General features: G+C 43.3%; 1 protein-coding gene across 4 annotated transcripts in view; it reads right to left on the bottom strand.

The window, feature by feature from the left end:
* Window positions 1-21266, bottom strand: part of TMPRSS2 (transmembrane serine protease 2) — a 279553-nt gene that overhangs the window by 24025 nt on the left and 234262 nt on the right. For all 4 annotated transcript variants that reach the window (XM_068270391.1, XM_068270389.1, XM_068270388.1 and 1 more), the window contains 6 exons: window positions 19040-19271; window positions 13138-13224; window positions 11002-11109; window positions 10446-10575; window positions 9104-9214; window positions 4789-4832 (listed from right to left, as the gene is read on the bottom strand). In XM_068270391.1, the coding sequence (XP_068126492.1) occupies window positions 4789-4832; window positions 9104-9214; window positions 10446-10575; window positions 11002-11109; window positions 13138-13224; window positions 19040-19271 (712 nt within the window). The remainder of the gene's footprint in view (window positions 1-4788; window positions 4833-9103; window positions 9215-10445; window positions 10576-11001; window positions 11110-13137; window positions 13225-19039; window positions 19272-21266) is intronic.

The following is a 21266-nucleotide window of genomic DNA, read 5'->3' as shown; positions in this document are numbered from 1 at the left end:
AAAGGAAAAAGATTTCTCATGGGAAAGGGGGTATCAGCTACTGACTGGGATGAAGTTCAACTCTTGGTTATGGTTTCTCTCTAATGATGTTGTTTGTTCTGCTGAGGCTCCTCCAATCCTGCAATGCTAATGTCACATTCATAGCCAGACCATGTTGTCCCCAGCTCTTCTCCCGTGAGATCCTGCACCAGGCCAGCCCCCTCTCATGTGACTCTGCTCTTCTTATTGAGAGAAGCATCACAGCCTGGCAGCCTTAGAGCATGTGGCACATGTCAATAGTGCATGCTTGCTCAATGGGGATAGGCCTCGAAAAGAGGGGGACTCTGGAGGCCCCCAAAGTAATGTGAATGGGTAGAGACAGCGGGAGTAACAGTGAGGGCTGTGACCCACTAAAAATCGCAAATTACTCTCAAAAATCAATTGTGTTTTGAAAATGATTTTGCCCCCCAAAACAGAGCAATTTTGGGCCCTGCATTCCCCGAGTCAAATCGCTTCAAAAATGCAGCACTCAATTGCTGATTTCAGCAAATCACTATTGCGGTAGTGGAATTACAGTCATAGGCTTTCATTAGCACATTGGGAATCACCAGTGATCCCTCAAAAAGCACAAATCGCAGTCAAAAGTGCTCTAGTGGGCCCCAGGCCTTAGGCTGATCAGCAGCAGCTCTACTGTGCACTTTGCAGAGAGTGGGTACTCTTCATCATCAACCCTTTTAGTCTCAGAAACACCAGATGACGAATTCTAACTCTTCACACACTACAAAATGTGGTGCTATTTTTTAACATAGCTATCTTCTGGAGAGTTTTACCAAAATCCTGACTTAACAGATAGTAAGGTAAATTCTTCGAGATGAGAGACAAGACAAAACAAAAGAGTCTAACTCTTTTTACAGTATTAAAAATAAAAAAAATGCTTTTCTTTTCGGCTTTTGGATTTGGGCATTAAATACCAGGGATGGTCGTAGTCAGCCAACTTCGCTACGCTGAAACTACGCGTAGTTTTACGCAATTACGCTTAGCCAAACTACGGCTTCAAAACCAAATAATTGCTTCGCATGCATTTTGTAGAATACGCATTAAAATACGCAATTACGCGTAGTGCGTAGCGTAGTACATGCAGACGCTGATACAATTATGCATAAAAATGTACGCATGAATTCCTCTGCAAATGCTTGTAACAGTAACTCTTCTATGCGTACATTCCCCTTTCCAATGCGTAATTTTGTATGCATACAATCGTACGCGGAAAAATAGACGCAAATAACGCATTCGTAGTTTACTTCGCAATACACATGAGAACTACACGTAGGGGCGTAAACTACGCGTAATGGTACTTCGCTACGCGTAAAATCGTACGCGTATTTTTAAGACTTCGCCTACGAACTACGATGCATAGATGCGAACTACGATGCGAAAATTCGCACTGGCGTAGTTTCTGCTCATCCCTGTTAAATACCACCTCCAGTATGAAAGCCAGAGCTTGTCATGTCAGACTCCGTCTTAATGATGTGGTATGGAAGGGGGGGAGGGGAAGGGATATCTACTTTTCTGGTTGGCTGTTATTTGCTCCTTAGCAATGCAGTCGCAGTCATGTTTCTGAAGTCTTCCAAAGCTCTTTGGAAACCTCCGTCTGAGTTTCTGTGGGCTGCCCCAGCTTGGCAGCCACCAATTAGACTGTGCTTGTCGAGCTGAGGGCAGGCAACAACAACACAGATGGGGGTGGCCAGAACTGTGTGGAAAAAAGCCATGGCTGCATTTCCAAGGGGGGGCGGATGCACTCAACCTTATTCAATGAATTACGGCCAACCAGGTAAGTAATTAACCCTGAGACGCCACCCCCTCCACCCCCAATCCTGCATCATTAACCATTTCAGCCCACGGGTATTTTTCACGTCATGGACGAGAAGAATTTTCACCTGTCAGCGCTCCTCCTATTCATTCCCCAATAACTTTATCACTACTTATCAAAACTAAATGATCTATACCTTGTTTTTTCCGCCACCAATTAGGATTTCTTTGGGTGGTACATTATGCTAAGAATTATTTTATTCTAAATGCATTATGATGGGAATATAAAGAAAAAAATGAAAAAAAATCATTATTTTTCAGTTTTCAGCCATTATAGTTTTAAAATAATTCACGCTACCATAATTAAAATCCACACATTTTATTTGGCCATTTGGCCCGGTTATTGTAATGTTAACATTTTATCCCTAGTACAATGTATGGTGACAATATTTTATTTGGAAATAAAGGTGCATTTTTTCTGTTTTACATCCATCACTAATTGTTAGCCCAATATTTGAAAATTATATGCTCTCTTGTCATAGATATTATTTTTTTGTTCCCTAAAGTCAGTAGGTGTATTTTATTATTTGACCACAAGATGTCCCCGCTGAGCAAAAATCCTATTAACGTACTTTGTACGCTAATAGGATACAATGTATCATTGCATTGTAACTAGGGGAAGTGACGTAAGCTTCCATCGGAAGCCTCCGGTCACAGCGGCGACGGGGGGATTATGAATGGAAATATTGTTTCCATTCATAAATTTAACGATCGGCAGTGGAAACCGACGGAAATCAGCACGCGGAGGCTGTATGTAAGGAATAAACACTGTTTTTGAACAAAAACAGTGTTTATTCTCGGTGGACATGCTCGGATTGGCACTTTTGTCCCCTGCAGTCAATCCCCCCTGCTAGCAGCAGCAGCGTGATCGCGGGCATCTGCCCGCAGGATTGCCTGCAGACCCCCCAAACTGCAAGGACGTGACTAGCGCGTCCATGCGGGTCTAGCTGCTTCACTGCGGACATGAAGCTCACGTCCGTGTGGAGGAAATGGTTAAAGAGACTCTGTAACAAAATGTTCAGCCATATTTCTCCTATCCTACAAGTTCCTATACCTATTCTAATGTGCTCTGGCTTACTGCAGCCTTTTCTAGTTGCACTGTCTCTCTAATATATCTAATCTTCTTTTCTTTGTCAAGCTTTGTCGACCCAGGAAGGAAGGACCTGCCTCTGCTGTGATAGGGACAAATTATGCATGCCCCCTGCACTCCCCCTCTATGCTAGCTAGAGCATATGCTATGCCATGTGCTTTGTTTACTCCTCACAGACAGCTTCCCTGCTCTCAGTCTCTGTGTGTTTTTGATGCTGTCTGTGAGGCTGAGGGAGGAGGGAGCTGCCTGTCACATGCTGACAAACTGTGACCCAGACAGGAGTGCAGTGCCCAGACTCCTAGCTCAGAAGAAACAGCTGTCTTTATAAAGGAGTCAGAGGATTCTTGTCACTCTTCAGTGGTGCAGAGCCACAGAGGCAGAAGGTAAAACTTTTTCTAAACTTGCAAATAACATCTGAAGGCTACATTCACTGTGTAATAATGAAAACGTGTAATGCAAACATAAGACAGTATACATCCTGTTTCTTTTCAGTATACTTCCGGTTTCTGTGGCCATCTTTACTGTTTACAAAACAGTTTATGTTTTTGTTATGTATATGTTATGTATATGTTTTTTTATCGCCAATATTGCGGCGGGGACCATTGAAAATATCACAGAGGGGGCTAGGAGATGGCCCTGAACAGGCTGATATGTTTATTTATATAACATTTCTTCAATACAGATTCTCCTTAAGAAAAAGTCTGGCATGACAGGCCCTGTCTTTTACACTGGCGGTACTCTTTAATAGGTGAGATTTGGGATAGGTATCAGGAAACACTAAGCAAGACTATGAAACATTACCACTGGTACAGAATTCAAACCTATTCTAATTGCCTTGATACTTTCACACTTGGGGTATATATAGGCTCTGTGGGCCTGTATTCTAGAGCAGCAACCCTTGGGCCATATGAATTCACTTTTTCTCCTAAGATAAGAGATAATATTTAATCTTCTGTTTAAAACATTTTTTGCCGTCTTCAACTGACAAAGTACAAAAAAGTAGATGAAAAAGTACTGTTAAAATTATTCTGAGTATTTTCTGCTTGCTGGAAACTTAAAATGCATTTTATTGCTAAGGTGTAAAAATATCACAAAGGAGAATACTTAAAGGAATACTATCGATTCACATATTTTTTTCAATTGACACAGGAATTGTTTGGGAAGTGCTGCTAAATACTGGTGTATACATTTTAGTAGCAACTTCTTTGTTTACTGTTATCAATATACATTCAAGCTTTACTGACGCCAAAACTGAAGGCTGACTGAGCCATGAGGAGAGGGGAAATTCCCCTCACACTTGATCAGTTAACTCTATGTGTAGCTCTGTGTGTGACAGAGAAGAGAGCTCCCAACAGCTGCAGATCCTGTGTCCTGTGTTTCTGACTGAAGTGTCTGAAGAGAGCAGAGGAAATGTAACTAATTGTCACAGCTTTTTCATACTGTTTTTGCTTTCAGAGTTTGATATGTTTGTTATTTGCTTTCTGTAGTCGGATATGCAACTCTGGCTGTGCATTGAAGCAGACACCCCTTCTGCAATTGATTTGTCCCAATATAGCTAAATCCTACCCTCAATAAATTACAGCCTTTGCCTCTGATATTTAACATGAAAAGTAGGAAAATGTTTACACAGCTACTTAGACATTATTTGCACACTGTCATTTTAGAACACTTGGGTATCGATAGTATTCCTTTTTTAAGAGAAAAAGTGAATTGCATATGGGCCCGAATGTTTAAAAAAAATGGACAACACCGAGGCCTCTGTTCTTCAGAGCCACCACTCTGTTGATTGCTTTTTTTTGGCGTTATCTACATTGGTGTGTCTGGGCTCCTTCCCAGAATGTATGACTCACCTATACACCTTAGCGATATCACTTTTCCTGACGGGCAATAATCCCTATAGAAGAAACAGGAGGAGAGAGATCCCATTACAAATGAAGTATTCTGTTTACTGAGAAATGCACAGTCCAGGAAGCACAGGTACACCTTATGGTGAGAAAATGCACAAGCAATACGATCTGTTTGCAACATCTGACCATTGTCAGGGTTAAATGGAATCTGCTGAAGTTTTTACAGCTAACAAATGTGGAATCGAAATACTTTTGAAGTGAATATGTTTAAATAAATAATACAAAAAATGATAAATACATTGAACAAATATTTCAACAAGACACTAAACCATTTATGCAAGCAACAAAACATGCATTGCGTAAATAGAGCAGCTCATATCATGGACACAATGGCCCATGTGCAATTACCTTTTTCTCCTTGGTGATATTTTCATAATTGTAAATAAAATGCCTTTTAAAGTAAACCAGAGACGAAGCACCCTCATGTATTTCACCTTATAAATCAGTGGGAACATGACAGTAAACACCTAATCTGCTTTTTGTTTCATTGTTCTCTGCTTAGTTTGCCTGTTATCACCTCTGATAAGAATCCCCGACTAAACACTCAGCTATAATCATTCTGTAGCAAAGCCAGACTGAGACTGTGTTCTTTGGTGTCTTTTCAAGCCCAAGCCTGCCCCCTGCTGGCTCTGCTCAGGAATCATTATAGCTGAGTTACTATAGCAAAGCAAGACTGAATGCTTAAGGTAGCCATACACTGGTCGATTTGCCATCAGATTCGACCAACAGATAGATCCCTCACTGATCGAATCTGATCAGAGAGTGATCGTATGGCTACCTTTACTGCAAACATATTGTGAACCGATTTCAGCCTGAAACCGTTCACAATCTGTTGTGGTGGTGGTGGTGGTGGTGGTGGTGCTGCTGCCGCCGCTCCCCCCGCCACATACATTACCTGCTCCGCCGGCGGAACTGCCCCCGGTCACCGCTGCTCCGTCTCCGCTCTGGTCTCCAGGTCCGGTATGCTTTACTTCTTCCTGCCCGGCAGGAAGTTTAAACAGTAGAGCACCCTCTACTGTTTAAACTTCCTGCCGGGCTAGAAGTGAAGCATGCTGGACCCGGAGACCAGACCAGTGCGGAGACGGAGCAGCGGTGACCGGGGGCAGTCGAATGTATGCGGGCTCTATTGCGTCGGTCGTCGGGTACTCGAACGCCGCTAGCGACGCGCTCCCTACCCGCGGGCGATCAACGGTAATTTTCCACACAGAGCGATCGACGGGATCGGACGAAATGGATCGACATTCGGCGTGTTGCAGGAACGATGTGACAGCAGATTCGATCCCAGTGATCGAATCTGCTGTCGATCTGGCGGGAATCGGCCTTGTGTATGGCCAGCTTTAGTCCGGGATTCTTATCTCAGCTGATAAGACACTTTTAGCAGTGAGGATGAAACGGAGCAGGGTAAATGTTTTCTGTAATGTTCCCACTGATTTCTATGGTAAAATACATTAGGGTGCTTCATCTCTGGTTCACTTTAAGCCACCAGCAAGTGAGAAAATACTTATAATACATTTGATAGTATGTTTTCATCTACTTTTTAGTACTTTTTTCAATTAAAAAGTGCTGAAAAGTTATTTTAAAAAGGAAGTTGAAAAACTCAGGAGAAAAAGTTAATTGCATATGGGCCTATGTGTGCTATACTTTGTATAATATTACGCAAATACGGTGATGTGTGTTATACTAGCAATGTTCGTGATGTGTAAATAACACAGGTTGTGCTATTTGCGCAACACAAGTTACATTACGTGCATAAATATTGGTGAAATTTACACTGTGTGCGCATGTAAATTTTACCAGCGTAAGGCAGAGGGACACACTTGTGTTTCCTGTTTTATGCACACGTTTTTATACAGCAGCTAATGTAATTGATAGAGAAAACTGACAAAATGTGCAGAATCATTATGCAGAATGTCAGTTTTATTTCTGTGTGCAAAAAATGCATTAAGTGGGGCTTGCACTCTTTTGCAGGTAGGCACTAGTCTGTTTTTAAGTAGCACTGCTCATTTCCTTGCTATGTACTAATGTAATTCGTTTTTGGTCAGCTGCTCCCACTTAACAGCCATGCTTTTGGTGTATATGCAGAGCTTCTGTTTGGGTTCAAGGTGCGTTTGTAGTTCCTGGGGAGGCTCAGTGCATCTCTGATGAAGGCCATTCGGAGGCGGCCTGGTGTTGCGTTGATCCACCTTTTGCGCAATTTTCAAAGAGATCAGCAGGACTGCCAGGCAACTGGTATTGTTTAAAAGGAAACATCCATATACCTCTTAGTTAAGGTTCCCTTTAACCACTTGAGGACCACAGTAGCAAACCCCCCTTAAAACCAGGCCTTTTTTTTTAGTAAAATGGCCACTGCAGCTTTAAGGCCAAGCTGCAGGGCCGCACAACACTGCACACGAGTGATTCCCCCCCCCCCTCCTTTTTCTCCCCACCAACAGAGCTCACTGTTAGTGGGGTCTGATGCTCCACAATAAACCTTTAAGAGGAACAAGAGTGTAAAAATATACAAGTGCGAAATAGCCCTTTTTGTAAAGCTTTGTTAGAGCTACAAGGATCAGTGCGTGTCAGCGGCAACTCACCCGCCCCCCCCCCCCCCATAAATCATTAGAGGTCTGAATCTCCGCCCCTCCATCTTCAAGACTGCCATAGCCATTTTTATCCAAAGTCTTCCGAAACTGAGCCACCGCTTCCTGGGTCGAGTCGGCCTGCCTCCAGCTCAGCAGCCGCTTGTTGAACCATGGCTACTGATCTGGGGGTGGGCCGAGACCACGCAATTGGTGGGGGCCACAGTTTCAGAAGACTTTAGAAAAACAAAACTCCACAGTGGTTTTGCCATGGAGGGCTGTAGGTTCAAACCTCTAATGATTTACGGGCAAGTGGTTGAGTGATTGCCACTAACACATGCCAATCTTTGGCTTACATTACAGGCTCTCTGTTTTTTAAATTTGTTCCTCTTCAAAAGGCAATTTCCAGTATTCTTAACAAAAACTACAGCAATGCTATTCAAATCAGCTGCATATATTTCTCATACAAATGGTCACGGCAAAGACTTCTTAAAGGGATCCAATCAGCTTTTTTTCTGCAGTTTGTCCTGGTTTATAATAGGTGTACAAGCTGCCATTTTCCCCCTTCATCTGCCCTTATTTATCCATGGGAAGGTGTGAATGTAATCAAGTGTGACTTCTCTAAACTGTTTGAAGTACTGCCTCTATCTTCTCCCCCCCCTACTCACCTGCTGATGAAAGCTTTTGTTTGCTCATTGCTACTGCTAATGTATTTATTTAAAGGGAACCTAAACTGAGAAGGATATGGATTTTACCTTTTAAAATCATACCAGTTGCCTGACTCTCCTGCTGGTCCTGTGTCTCTAATACTTTTAGCCACAGCCCCTCAACAAGCATGCAGATCAGGTGCTCTGCCTGAAGTCAAACTGGATTAGCTGTATTGTTTAAAAGGAAACATCCATATCCTTCTCAGTTAAGATTCCCTTTAAGTATTTATATAGCGCCAACATATTACACATCGCTGTACTGAGTATATATTGTCTTGTCACTAACTGTCCCTTAGAGGGGCTCACAATCTAGTCCCTACCATAGTATAGTCCCTACTATAGTCATATGTCTATTTATGTATCATGTAATGCATGTATCATCGTCTAGGGCCAGTTTAGGGGGAAGCCAATTAACTTAAAATGTATGTTTTTGGGATATGTGTGGAAACCGGGGTGCCCAGAGGAAACCCACACAGACACGGGGAGAACATACAAACTCCTTATAGATGTTGACCTGGCTGGGATTCAAACCAGTGATCCAGCGCTGCAAGGCGAGAACACAAACCACTACGCCACCATGCTGCCCAAGCAGTCAATTACAGCACTCTTTATCTGGCTGCTGTGGTCAGCAGATAGTGTAGGTAGAGCAATACAAGCCTCTAAGAAACATTTAAAAGTAAGAAAAAGATTTAGAATGGATTTTTTAATGAGCCACATTGTTAACATGCATTTTTATTGTGCTATTGAGATGCCATAGGGGCTAAAAATGCTACTCAGTTCACTTTAAGAGGACTTGCTAAATGATAATCTCACTCTGTTGAAATCAATTGATCAAGCAAAGCTCAAGCTTATTATTTGATTGGATTGACTTGTGTGCGCAAGACCTAGGGCTGCAAGAGATGAGAGTAGAATGAGGGGATGGTGCGGATGTAGTGTGTTGAGATATAATAGATTGTGATGATTTATTTTATTTTTTTTGTAGAAGAACCATACCTGTTCCTAACACTGGTGTATAGTTTGCCGAACGTTGCGCTGGTGTTAACACTAACAAAATTTGTAAGGTCCGACGTGACAGTTTGTAGATAGGTGTTGTAATAACTGGACCTGAAAATAGAAATATTACAGCAAAATTTACAATACAGTACAGAGACAGAACATAATCCCTAATATACAGTAGATTGCATGACTTAAAGCCTTAGTTTAGCCTTCCCATTTTATGAATGCATATCATCATACATTTGTATTTATTAGCAATGCACAAAGGTTTCTGTATTGCACATCTGTTCTTTTTGCAAATAATATACAGTACTTAGATTTCTGGTGGCTGCCTTTTCGTTGACTCTCATAGTTCAGTTTTGCCAGCAGAGTGGAAGGTGCTTCTCCAGCACAAAGCAGATTACCTGACCAATTCTTTCCATTACTAAGATATTAACTCTCTGTAACCAGGACTGCAGCTCAGCAGTTTCATCATCTTCATGTCCATTTCCCTCTCTGTTCAGTGTGAAATAAGCTATTTCACCTTTCCCAGTGTGTTCATAAAAGCCATATGTACCGCTCCACTCATTTGATGTGGATTGGTTATTCAGGCTGGTAAATTAACAATTTGCAATGTATATTCACTCACTGTAAACCATCCAATCCCTTTTTAGGGTGGACGGTACACTAAACACTAGTGATAGTTCATCATTGCTCTGATACTTTTCCTTGTCAGCAAGCTGAGGGTAGGTGGTGCTGACCAATCTGACTTATCTAAGGTGAAGGAAATTGAGGTCACCAAGCTGTCCCACTGCGATGTCTGATGACCAGTGTTGCTTGCAAATTTTCGCAAGTCATTTTCATATATCGAAAATGCACTTTTCGATTTCGAGAAAAAAATACCTTGCAAAAAGTGTGAAAATGCAGAAAATGATATTTTTCCCACAACATTTATCGCAAAAAAATCAATATTTTTACAGCAAAAATTCACTAAAAAGCTCAAAAAACGTGAACTGAATAACTGAACGCAATTGTCCCTGAGTGAATTATACACAGGAGCTGCTGCAGATCTCTCTGTGCTATGTTTTTTCCCCCTTGTTTTTAGGGTCTAAAAGCTTGTGAAAAAAATGCACGGCTTTTAGACCCTAAATCCCAAAATAATCATAATGCCAGGGAGGTTAAAAATAACAACAAAACAATCTTTGGTTGGGTAAGACATATCCAAATATACAGTATATACTATATTTAAGCAATGTATTTATCTTCCTATCTGGCATTTCACTTTAAGCAAGCTGGAATGTCTTCAATTACTGTGTTCATTTTAGTGAGACATGAGCAGTAAATGGAATGTAATACTTACGTCTTGTAACCTATTGTTTGGCAGGTTGCTACTCCATAATTGCTGTTCCAATCATCAAAGCAGACATTCATCCAGGCTGACTTTTTCGGGGAATACGTTTGTAATATAAATTTATCTCCATATAACCGTACTGGGAGAAAAACAAAACAGAGAGATTGTAGTAGAATGCAGTGTTTGTCATTAGCAACAAATTAAAAGCATGCTAATTAACTAAATTGAATATAACTATCAATTCCCAATTCCTCTGCATTTTTTCACAATGTATCACTGCTGAATATGCAAATTGTCCCTTTGTTGTCCCTAATAGCTAAACACACCTCCAGAACCGCTGGAATGCAATGATGTGTTAGCTTGTTGTGGTTCAGTTATAAATGATAGTACATGAGGTTTGTTGCTATACTGGTGCTAGAATTTGCCTGAGACTGTATAGAAATACAATGTAAACTCCACTGGGGCAAGGGCTGATGTAACAGTCTTTATTCATGCAATATGTATTATGGTAATCCTGTAAAACTATAATGAAATTGAATGCCCACTCGATACATCAAACACCTACCACAGTTGCTCTCATCCTCTCCATTGGGGCAGTCCGATGAGCCATCACACCATTGGGAAGCTTTTACGCACTGTTTTGATGTGCCGCACTGCTTTTCACAGCTAGCAACTTTAGGAGGAAACAGATAAGAAGTTCAGTGGTTGTGTTTGGGAATTACTGTGCAGGCAAGCGCAATGATCTTCAGTGATCAATAGCAAAACGCAATACTAACTTTTGACAATTCTGCATATATTTAACCTTATTGGAGGATCACTAATTCTAATAGCTATTAAAATATAGCTTTTATTGGATCATTAAAAACACATCTCCCAAAACTGACTAAATAAAGTAACTAGTGATCAACAACCAGGATGCAGGTTCATGTACAAGAAATCAGTATCCAAAGTGGCCACTATTTAAGTTGGCAATGACTACCCCATATTCATTTCCTCAATAGAACAAATACACCACTCCATAAAAATCCAACATGTTTCGCCCCTTCAAAAGAGGTGGCTTCGTCATGGGAAGAAAGTGCTCAGTGCAGAATACAAGACTACATTATAATATAACAGATCAAAAAAATTGCCTATCACCTTAGAATAGCGACCCGGGTTGGTGTAAGCTATCTACTGAAGACAGGAATAGTGGGTAGAAATATTATAGCCACTGTGTATACCCATTTATTATATGTGAACTTGATCATGCTTGTTGATCACTATTAGTCACTTTATTTAGACAGCTTTAGGATATGTTTTTAATGATCCAATAAAAGATATATTTTAAAAGCTAGTTCTCCTCCAATAAGGCTAAATATATGTGAATTGTGACCAATAGCAGGCTGTTTTTCATGCCTCTTAGTATAAAGCTTTGTGCTAATATAGGTTTTAGAGGTTAGTTTACAGGTTTGTATTTGCTTTTCGTTGCTTTAGGCACATATATGGTCTAGTAAGGGTTCAATGGAATACCAATGCCAATTTTTTTTTTCAACAAACATTTAACATGCACAGGAAGTGGAGCAGAAAGTAGAGGGCAAAACCCTTATACAGTATATTACAGTTTCTTTCTCATGTGCCCCAAGGAGCAAAAGCTACAAGCTACACTTAAGAGGGCTCCTAATGCTTGGTACACGATGCAATTACCCATCAGATAGATGGGTCAAATTCATTTTTTTCCAACAGCGCCAATCGGATTTCCGGTTGTTTTTGTGGTCAATTTTTCAGTCACATCTATACAGAATTGATCACGAAAACAATCGGAAATGATATTGGACGTGTTGTAAATAATCGATTTGACCTGAGGGTTAATTGCATGGTGTGTATCGGTGGATTACATCATTAGTATGCTTCTCTTTCAGTAGGCTTAAAATATTGTAAAATGTTTCCCTAATTGATCATCCAAAATACCTGATTATTAATTTTAGCACAGTTTTATAATCTGACATGCCACCTCCGTTATGTACGGTATAAGCTGTGGTATACTAGCTGCAGTGTGTGCTCACCCGAGCTTGACAACTGTGCTTCTGAAACGTCCCCACTACTTCTATAGTATTTCTTCCCTGTTCTGCTCTTGTGAACTGTCTCGTTGCACAGCTTAGCATCCCAGTGCAGATTCTATAAGCACTTCAGTACACACAAAGTACAGAACAGAAGAGTGTTGAGATCAGTCAAAAAAAATGGATTGATTCCATTAAATTGATCGAATTGGTTAGTGGGTTTTCGGCTGTTAATGGGCATGACCGGTCGAAAACAATTTCGGTTACGAAATTGTATCTTTAGAGGGAATCTGAGGTGAGAAGGATATGCAGGCTGCCATATTTATTTCTTTTTAAGCAATACCACTTGCCTGGCAGTCCTCCTGAACCTGTGTCTCTAATACTTTTAGCCGCAGACCGTGATCAAGCATGCAGTAGATCAGTTATTCTGACTCAGCTGGCTCAGGTTTTACTGCATTAGCCATATGCTTGTTCCAGGGTCTTGACTCAGACACTAATTATGCGAGAAGATCAACAGGGCTGCCAGGCAATATGGCAACCTTTAATGGAAACCTTTAGGAACCATCTCTCCAAAAATAGGGAGAGTTGGGAACACTGGCTCAGTTTACAGCTGCTGAGCTAGCTGCACTTTAAATACCGAAGGAGGACAGGCAAAATGCACTTACTGAAATACCAGATGAGCACAGCCGCGATGACTGCAATTACCAGCAGGATACAGATTGTGGCTGCGATACAGAAGCACTTCTTTCTCCCTAAAGGAATAACACACATACTTCAGTGCCAGTGGAAATCCAGACAATCAATTACAGGACAGCAGAGTTATGAACGATTATAATTATTGATTTAACCACTTGCCAACCAGGTGTGATTTGCCTGATCTGTGCTGCGTGGGCTCTCCAGCCCGCAGCACAGATCAGTATTATGCCAGGGCGATCAGACTTCCCCCCCTTTTTTCCCCACTAGGGGGATGTCCTGCCGGGGGGGTCTGATCGCCGCCGGCCATCTGCGTTTTGCGGGGGGGGGGCTCCTCAAAGCCCCCCTCCGCAGCCATTTCCGCCCTCTGCCTCTACCTCCCTCCCTCTCTCCATAATGCGCAGGACGGAGTTCCGTCCTGCGCATTGAAGGATAGGCTTCCGCCTATCAGATGCCGGCGATCCCCGGCCAATTAGAGGCCGGGGATCGCCGATCTGCCCTATGGCGCTGCTGCGCAGCAGCGCCGTAAGATGTATACAGCGGGGATTTCTTCCCCGCGTGTTTACATTTTGCCGGCGAGCCGTGATCGGCGGCTCTCCGGCTGTTCACGGAGACACCCTCCGTGAACTGACATGGAAAGGCCGCTCAATCGAGCGGCCGTTTCCATGGTAACCCGCAGACGACCAGTTTACGCCAATCGGCGTTAGCTGGTCGTCAAGAGGTTAAATAGAGCAGTGGTCCCCATGTTCTATGGACAGCGTCAGACCTAAACAAGTCCTGGCAGCACCGGCTAATCACTCTCAGCAGTTTGGATTTTTTTGTTTGTTTTGTTTTGCTGACTAGCACAGTGCTGCTGCATCTCAGAGTTCACCCCCACTTTGCACATGGGTAAAGGACTTCCTACCCATTCTCCAATAGAACGCAACAAGTCCATCTTCTCAATTGCTTCTTCAGTCTGAGAACTACCAACACAGGTGCCCCGCAAGGGTGTGTTCTGTCCCCCTCCTGTTATCACTGTACACTAAACTGTACCTCATCCGCTGACTCCGTTAAGGTGATCAGATTCACAGCTATCGTTGGGCTCATGGCAGGGATGGAGAGCACGATTATCGCAGAGAGATAAAGAGAATCTGCAGATGGTGTAAGGTCAGCACGCTCATCCTTAAAGAGAAACTCCAACCAAGAATTGAACTTTATCCCAATCAGTAGCTGATACCCCATTTTACATGAGAAATAGAATGATTTTCACAAACAGACCATCAGGGGGCGCTGTGTGACTAATTTTGTGCTGAAACCCCTCCTACAAGAGGCTCTGAATACCGCGGTACTCCTGGCAAACTGCCACAATGTAACAATGTTCATAGACAGGAAATGGCTGTTTACAGCTGTCTAACAGCTAGAAACAGCTAAATAACCTGCCCACAGTAACAATGTCACCATGTAATACATGTCAGAATGTGAATCTGGGAGAGGAAAGATTTTACAATGAGCAAACACTGACTAAATCATTTATACATAATTATTGTAAAAATGAAGCACTTTTTTTTATTACATTATTTTCACTGGAGTTCCTCTTTAACGTGGCAAAGTTAATTGAGCTTGACTTCAGGAAACACACCCCAAGTCCCACCCAGTCATCATCCATGAGACTAAAGTCTTCAGGGTACCATGTATTAAGTTCCCTGGCACAACCCTAACTAATGACCTAAGTTGGGTGCAAAACAGTTGGGTCCAAAAAAAAAAAGTTGGGTCCAAAATCTAGAAGAAGGCTCAGCAGAGGTTATTCTTCCTGCACCAACTGAAAAAATTAGCTGCTGTCCAGCTTCTACATGTCATCTTTCCCAGGGGCGCCTCTAGCCATGTTGTCACTCCAGGCGAGAAAATTTGTGCCCCCCCCCCCCCCCCCATGGCGCCCTTCCATGAAAATAATCATAATGCGGCAGCGTTTCATCAGAAAATTTGCAATGCAGGCAGTGTTTCACCAGAAAATACACGTAATGTAAGGCTGCAGAAGTGAGCTTACGGGCTGTGGGCCAGTGAACACCTGTTCACCACCTGGGGACACAACATCTGGCGGGGGGGGGGACCGCAGTCCCCCTGCACAGCACTCATTCCCACCTGGTCGGCATGGCACCCTCTACAATGGGTCAGAAGGAGGCACAAAGGGTGACAGAAGGAGTCACGGGGGACTAAAGGAGGCACACAGGAACAGAGGACTAAAGGAGGCACACAGGGACAGAAGGAGGCACATGGGGACAGTGGAAGGTGCAGGGGACAGAGGTGGCACATGGGGACTGAAGAGGCACATGGAGACATAAGGAGGCACAAAGGGATACAGAAGGAGGCACAGGAGGACAGAAGGGGGCAGAGTGGGACTAAAGGAGGAACAGGGGGGCAAAGGTAGCAGAAGGTGACAAATAAAGGCAAAGGGGACATAAGGAGGCACAGGGGGACAGAAGGAGGCACAAAGGGCACAGAAAGAGGCAGAGATGGTACAAAGGAGAAAAGAAGGATGCACAAGGCACAGAGGTGTCAGCTGCCTGCAACCTATGCTACGTACACACTTGCGATAACTATCGTTCGCTAGGAACGATAATTAAAAGACAAACGATAGGGCAATGATAGGAATGCAACGATGGCATGCAGCGATCATACACATTTTAAAGATCGTTCTCGCAGAAAAGAACGATCAGAAGGAAATGTTGCGTACATATTTATATAAAATAAAATAAAAAACACTAACATGGAGTTACAATAGATACAAATATATGATTGTTAACTTGAAAACAAATTTTAATTGAAATGAGCAATGTAACAATCTTTACCTCCGCGCTACAAAGGAAGTACTGAAGCTGGGCAGAATTCAACGCAGGCGCATTGGCCCTTGTAACGATCGTTCTCGGCCGATGTCTGTACACACTATAGTTTTGTAATGATTGTCGGTAGATACGATCCGTCAGGTTGGATATTTCCATCTTCCCGATGTCGTTCTTTTGTCGTTCGTGTTAATGATCGTTGGGTAAAGTTTTTCCCCCGATTGTCGGCGGAACGATCGTTAATTAGCTGTTTCAAACGACCGTAGTCGCCAGTGTGTACGCAGCATAACTCTGTAGATTCAGCAGAAGCAAGTAATAGAACAGCCACAGGGGTGTGGCTTAATCTTGGGTGTGGCTTAATTTGGGGGCGGGGCTTCATTCTGCAACATGGCACCCCCCCCCCCCCCCCCCCCCCAGGACCAATGACACTCCAGGCAATGGCCTGTACTGCCTATGCCTAGAGGCGCCCCTGATCTTTCCCATAGTAAATACATAATAGAGCAGGGGCGTAGGAATAGGCCCTGCAGCCCCTGCGCCCGGAAGTGACGTCAGCCGCTAGAGGGAGAAGTCTCCGATGGAACGCACGGAAGCAGGTATGTATCTGCCCGCCGCTCGCTGCCCACCACAGCCCCACAGACACTTACGAGCTGGAGGGGAGCGCAGAGGGGAGAGCCCCGAGGTGAGGGAGAGGGGGGAACTACCCCTCTCCCCGCCGACTGTGGGCAAGGCTTTCCCCTCATGCTGCCACCCCTCCAGCACCCACAAAACGGCCCCGAGCGGGCCCCAGGGGGGGGGGGGGCCGGTGGGGCCTAGTTACGCCCCTGTAATAGAGAAGAAAGCCAGTGCATAGGACTGTGACCAGTGGCGTAGCAATAGGGGGTGCAGAGGAAGCGACCGCATCGGGGACCTTGGGCTAGAGGGGCCCTCCCCTCAAACACAGTATTAGCTCTTTATTGGTCCTTTGCTGATAATATTCACTTCTATAGTTGATTTGAATAGTAGTGATCATTAACACACAGTTTCCCATGCCCTTCTTGCACCTCTGACACTGTGGTTGTCCTTGATTGGTTTTGGTGTATTCTGTCAATTGTTATCTATAGCATGCTTGAGGGGCCACAATGCTAAATTTGCACTGGGGCCCACGGCTTCTTAGCTACGCCACTGACTGATCAGGTACATGCAACAAAGTGCAGCTTACCATAGGTTGGTGGCAATATCCACATTCAGGGTATAAAACAAATTTTTATTCCAACACATTTAAAAAGTTGCCGGCAACAGTACCGCATTGTGATGGGGAGAGGTACAGGCAGTATGGGGGTCAACAGCTGTTTTGCACCATACGGTAGATGTGTGGTGCTTCATCAGGACTAGGGGTGGCAATGCTTAGGAGAACTCATGGAAAAGCATGCGATTAGTTTGATCAGCTGATAGATTTGTAAGGTTCTGATTTTCTGTGATGAATTCCTGGTTTAACTCATGATCATGATAACCAGCTAATCAGAGCCTTACAAATCGAGCAGCTGATCAAACTGATCACATGCTTCTCCTTGAGTTCCATCCCTAGTCCTGATGAAGTGCCACACATCTATGGTCTAAAACTGCTGTTAACCCCCATACTGCCTGTACCTCTCTCCAAGTTTTTTTATATGCAGGATGTGCGCTTCTACATGGCCATGTTTTTTTTTTTTTCTTCTCAACAGTAACTCCTATAGAGAAGGGGACTGTTTTTGCCATTTATACCATCCCTGTGTTATTGCTGCTTCCTGCGTCATTTATAGTTGGGACTGGATTTAATCCTGGCAGATAACTGGGCATTTGCTAGCTTTGTTTTAGTAACTGAATTGTGCGTTCGGAAAACAGCCAATCCTCTATTCGGTTTCCTGCAGGTGAAGCCTTCAACTGGATTTGTTTTATACCACAAACAGACCTGAAACATTTCCAGGAAGTAAACACACGATAGCGGGATTCCACATCCTGGTTACCACACAAAATGAACTTTAATAAATATTGACTTCAGCTTGCAAAGATGGGTCCCAGTCCCAGATTCTAACCTCCGCCAGGACACAGTCTGCAGGGATTTCATGTTTTTGTGGGTTACCTCCAGGGACTCTTATTAGGGAAAGGACATCGTAAAGTGCAAGACTATGCAGAAAATGTGTCAATGCTATGTAAAATGTGGAATTTCACTTTTATTGGTTAATGTTTTCCCAATTTAAAGAAAACCAGAGGCGGTAAATATTCATAAAAACAATACACTACCTGATCCATGGGGCTGGCCAGATCAGGTGGCTGCAATCTCTGCCGCTCTCAGCCGCTCCCGTGGACAGATATGAAACCACTTTCGCTTTCAGTGACCCTCGGGGTCACGATGCAGCAAGCTCTGCTCTGAGTCTCTCATCACAGAGCAGAGTACAGGGAGGCGGGGGAGTGGCAGATGAGAGGCAAAGCTGTCCTATTAGAGCCTGGGAAGGGGCATTAGGAAAGCCCCCAGTGGGTGTTTTGCAGGAGTGCCTCTCCTGTTAGGGACACCTCTTCCCCCTTAAGAGTGCGACAAGCTCCTTGTCATAAGCTTCGGGGAAAGGAGGGGGGGGTCACAGGGTGGCATGAGGAGGTAGTGATTGGCAGATAGAGGACACAGAGGCATGTCATGGTTCAGGGAACATGTTTCTGTGTGCCATCTGTCCCCCTTGCGCCACCTCGGGTACATTACAAAAAAGTAATGTAAAGTTAAAATAAAGTGTTATGTATTCTGATTGGTTGAAGTGGGTTACTTCATGTTAGACTTTAGCAGAGCATTAATATACGTTGGCATTGTAGAGTTTTTAAGCAGAACAACTATCTTCATTTTTTCACTAACAAACCTGTTGACTGATCATTAAGTCCTGTTATTCCCTACAGGGCCAAAATGATCTGAAAAGAGTTTTAGATGGCAGTTTATTAAAGTAGTTGAAACACAAATTTCACCTATGCTCTTAAACATAAAACAACAGCATAAAACTAAAGGTGCCCATTAAAGGTACAGTATTTTCATTACAGTGGATTTGTACAGGGGACTTACCCGATGAACACAAGCCTGATGATTTGACGGGTGGGTTGGCTGGCACGGTTTGGTGTGGAGATACCTGAGGGATGTAATGAGGTGCTGGCGACACTCGGTGGTTGGGTGGAGGAGCTGATGCATATACGTTGTATGGTGCATGGTTCATATTGTATGGTATTTGGTTCACATAGATATTGTTGTGATCTGGCTGGTACCCCCTGTTGTCATAATAGGGGGGTGGAGGTGCATTCTGTAGGAATGAAAGAGACAGTTCTATCAGAGCATAGCTGGAACTGAAATGTATCCATGGCATGTAAAGTGCATCAGGAAAAATAAAGCGTACATTTAATAAAGGCGCCCATTAAAAAGGGTGCAGGAAGTAAATTTACTCAATTATTTCCCTTGATCAGTGACCCCTAAACCCCCCCCCCCCCCCCCCCCCAAATAAATTTTAGCAGAAAATTCCAAAATTTGGCCGAGCAGTGGCTCAAAGTCAAAATGGCCAATTTTGATGTAGCTTCATAAAAAAATCATTGCACAGACGGCAGATTGAGCTCGTTGGAAAGGTATTTATGCAAAGTTTAATGGAAAAAAAATATTTTTAAAAATATTCAATAATTTTTTAAATGTGAAAATTTCAAATCGAATTTTTGAAAAACACCTACCATTGCTCAAACAAATTTCAGAATTGTTCACTAAAATTTAATTTGGGGGGTTTAGGGGATACTGATCACGGGATAAAAATTTGGTCAAAATCAGAGAAGTCAAGCGCAGAACTATGTTGAACTGCCATGGAATTACCCATATAGTAAAATACTGGTAATATTTACTGATATTTTACTGTGACCTAACCTCTGCCTTCTCTGTGTTGCCTAGCCTTAATCCCCCCCCTTACCAGTTGGCAACTAACCTTAAACCTTAAAGAGAGATTTACTGCAGTACATTTCTTGGCCTTTTTTCTCTGAGCAGAGAGGGGAGGCGGGGCCAGGAGCTGGATGTTGGGTGATAAGGGGTCTAAAGAACGGCATCGCGGGACAAGGCTTCTCAGGTGAATATAACTTTTTTCACTAGCAGGCTGCAACATTTTCATTATTACTCTGGAGGCTTGCTATAACTACAACTCCCAGCCATGGGAGGCACCTAACCTTGACTACCACGTTGCGCCTGTGATTTGTAGGCTCAGTTTGCAATAGCAGACAACCTTTTTAACCAGATGCGTCTTGAGCACATTTCAGTTTGTTGTGCCCATGCTCCAAGCAGACCCCCTTTACCAGTTCACACCTAGAAATGTAGCCAAGAGCTATGGGCCTCGGTGCAAGTTTTACATTGGGTCCCCTAAGCACTCTATACATAACAATTGATACGGAGCACCAAAACCTGCCAGAACTTGCCAAGGACATCCACAGTGTTAGGGCTCTTTCACACTACAGGCAGCGGTAAAAGGCTAAAACGCTGCGTTTTGGCTGCAGGCGTTTTAACGGCAATACATCGCTATCAATTGTAATGAGAAACGCAGTGGTAGGCCCAGAAAAAGCGCCTGGGAGCGTTGAAACGCAACGCTCCAAAATGCGGCGTTACATGTGAAAGGTAAAATGAAAGTCTATGGACTTTCATTTTACCTTGGAAAAACGCCCACTTTGGCCGTGGCGTTAAAACGCTGAAAAGGCCCTCTAGTGTGAAAGGGCCCTTAGAAGTGCAAGAAGTGGAAGGGGAACAGTTTGTTAATGATAAATACTATTCAATGCATCTATAGAAGTGATTATTACGACCGCAAAACCAATAGACAGCTAATACTGTGGTTGAGGGAGGGCCCCTCTTGCCCAAGGGCCCCGATGTGGTTTCAACCTCTGCATCCCTTATTGCTACGCCACTGGATATAGGCATATTCTAATGGACAATATCTTCAATGGAGTAGATCTACCATGGGTTGCCAGACCGGTAAGGATAGAGAGCCTGCACTCACTTCTGCTTACCCTCTGCATGGTGGCAAGTGACAAGAAAAAAGTTGTGCCTGAAATTCTATTATGTTAATTTGCATATAATTATTAATCTAGAAACTCAGTCAGTTTCACCTGAACCGTTCATGTCACACTGTGGACGCTAGCTGGCATGTGCTCCGCAGATTACTCATTAATTTCAAGATAAATAGAAAACCTCCTGGTTAATAGATGGGGAAATAGTAACCTGAAGAAGGTCTATACAAGAGTCCCTTTGAGTGACCTCAAATGTTAGGTGAGTCCCTTTG

The sequence above is a fragment of the Hyperolius riggenbachi genome, chromosome 2 (genome assembly GCF_040937935.1).
Source record: "Hyperolius riggenbachi isolate aHypRig1 chromosome 2, aHypRig1.pri, whole genome shotgun sequence".
Classification (NCBI taxonomy): Eukaryota; Metazoa; Chordata; class Amphibia; order Anura; family Hyperoliidae; genus Hyperolius; species Hyperolius riggenbachi.
Note: the sequence above shows the minus strand (reverse complement) of the source record. Positions and strands in the feature narration are given on the sequence as shown.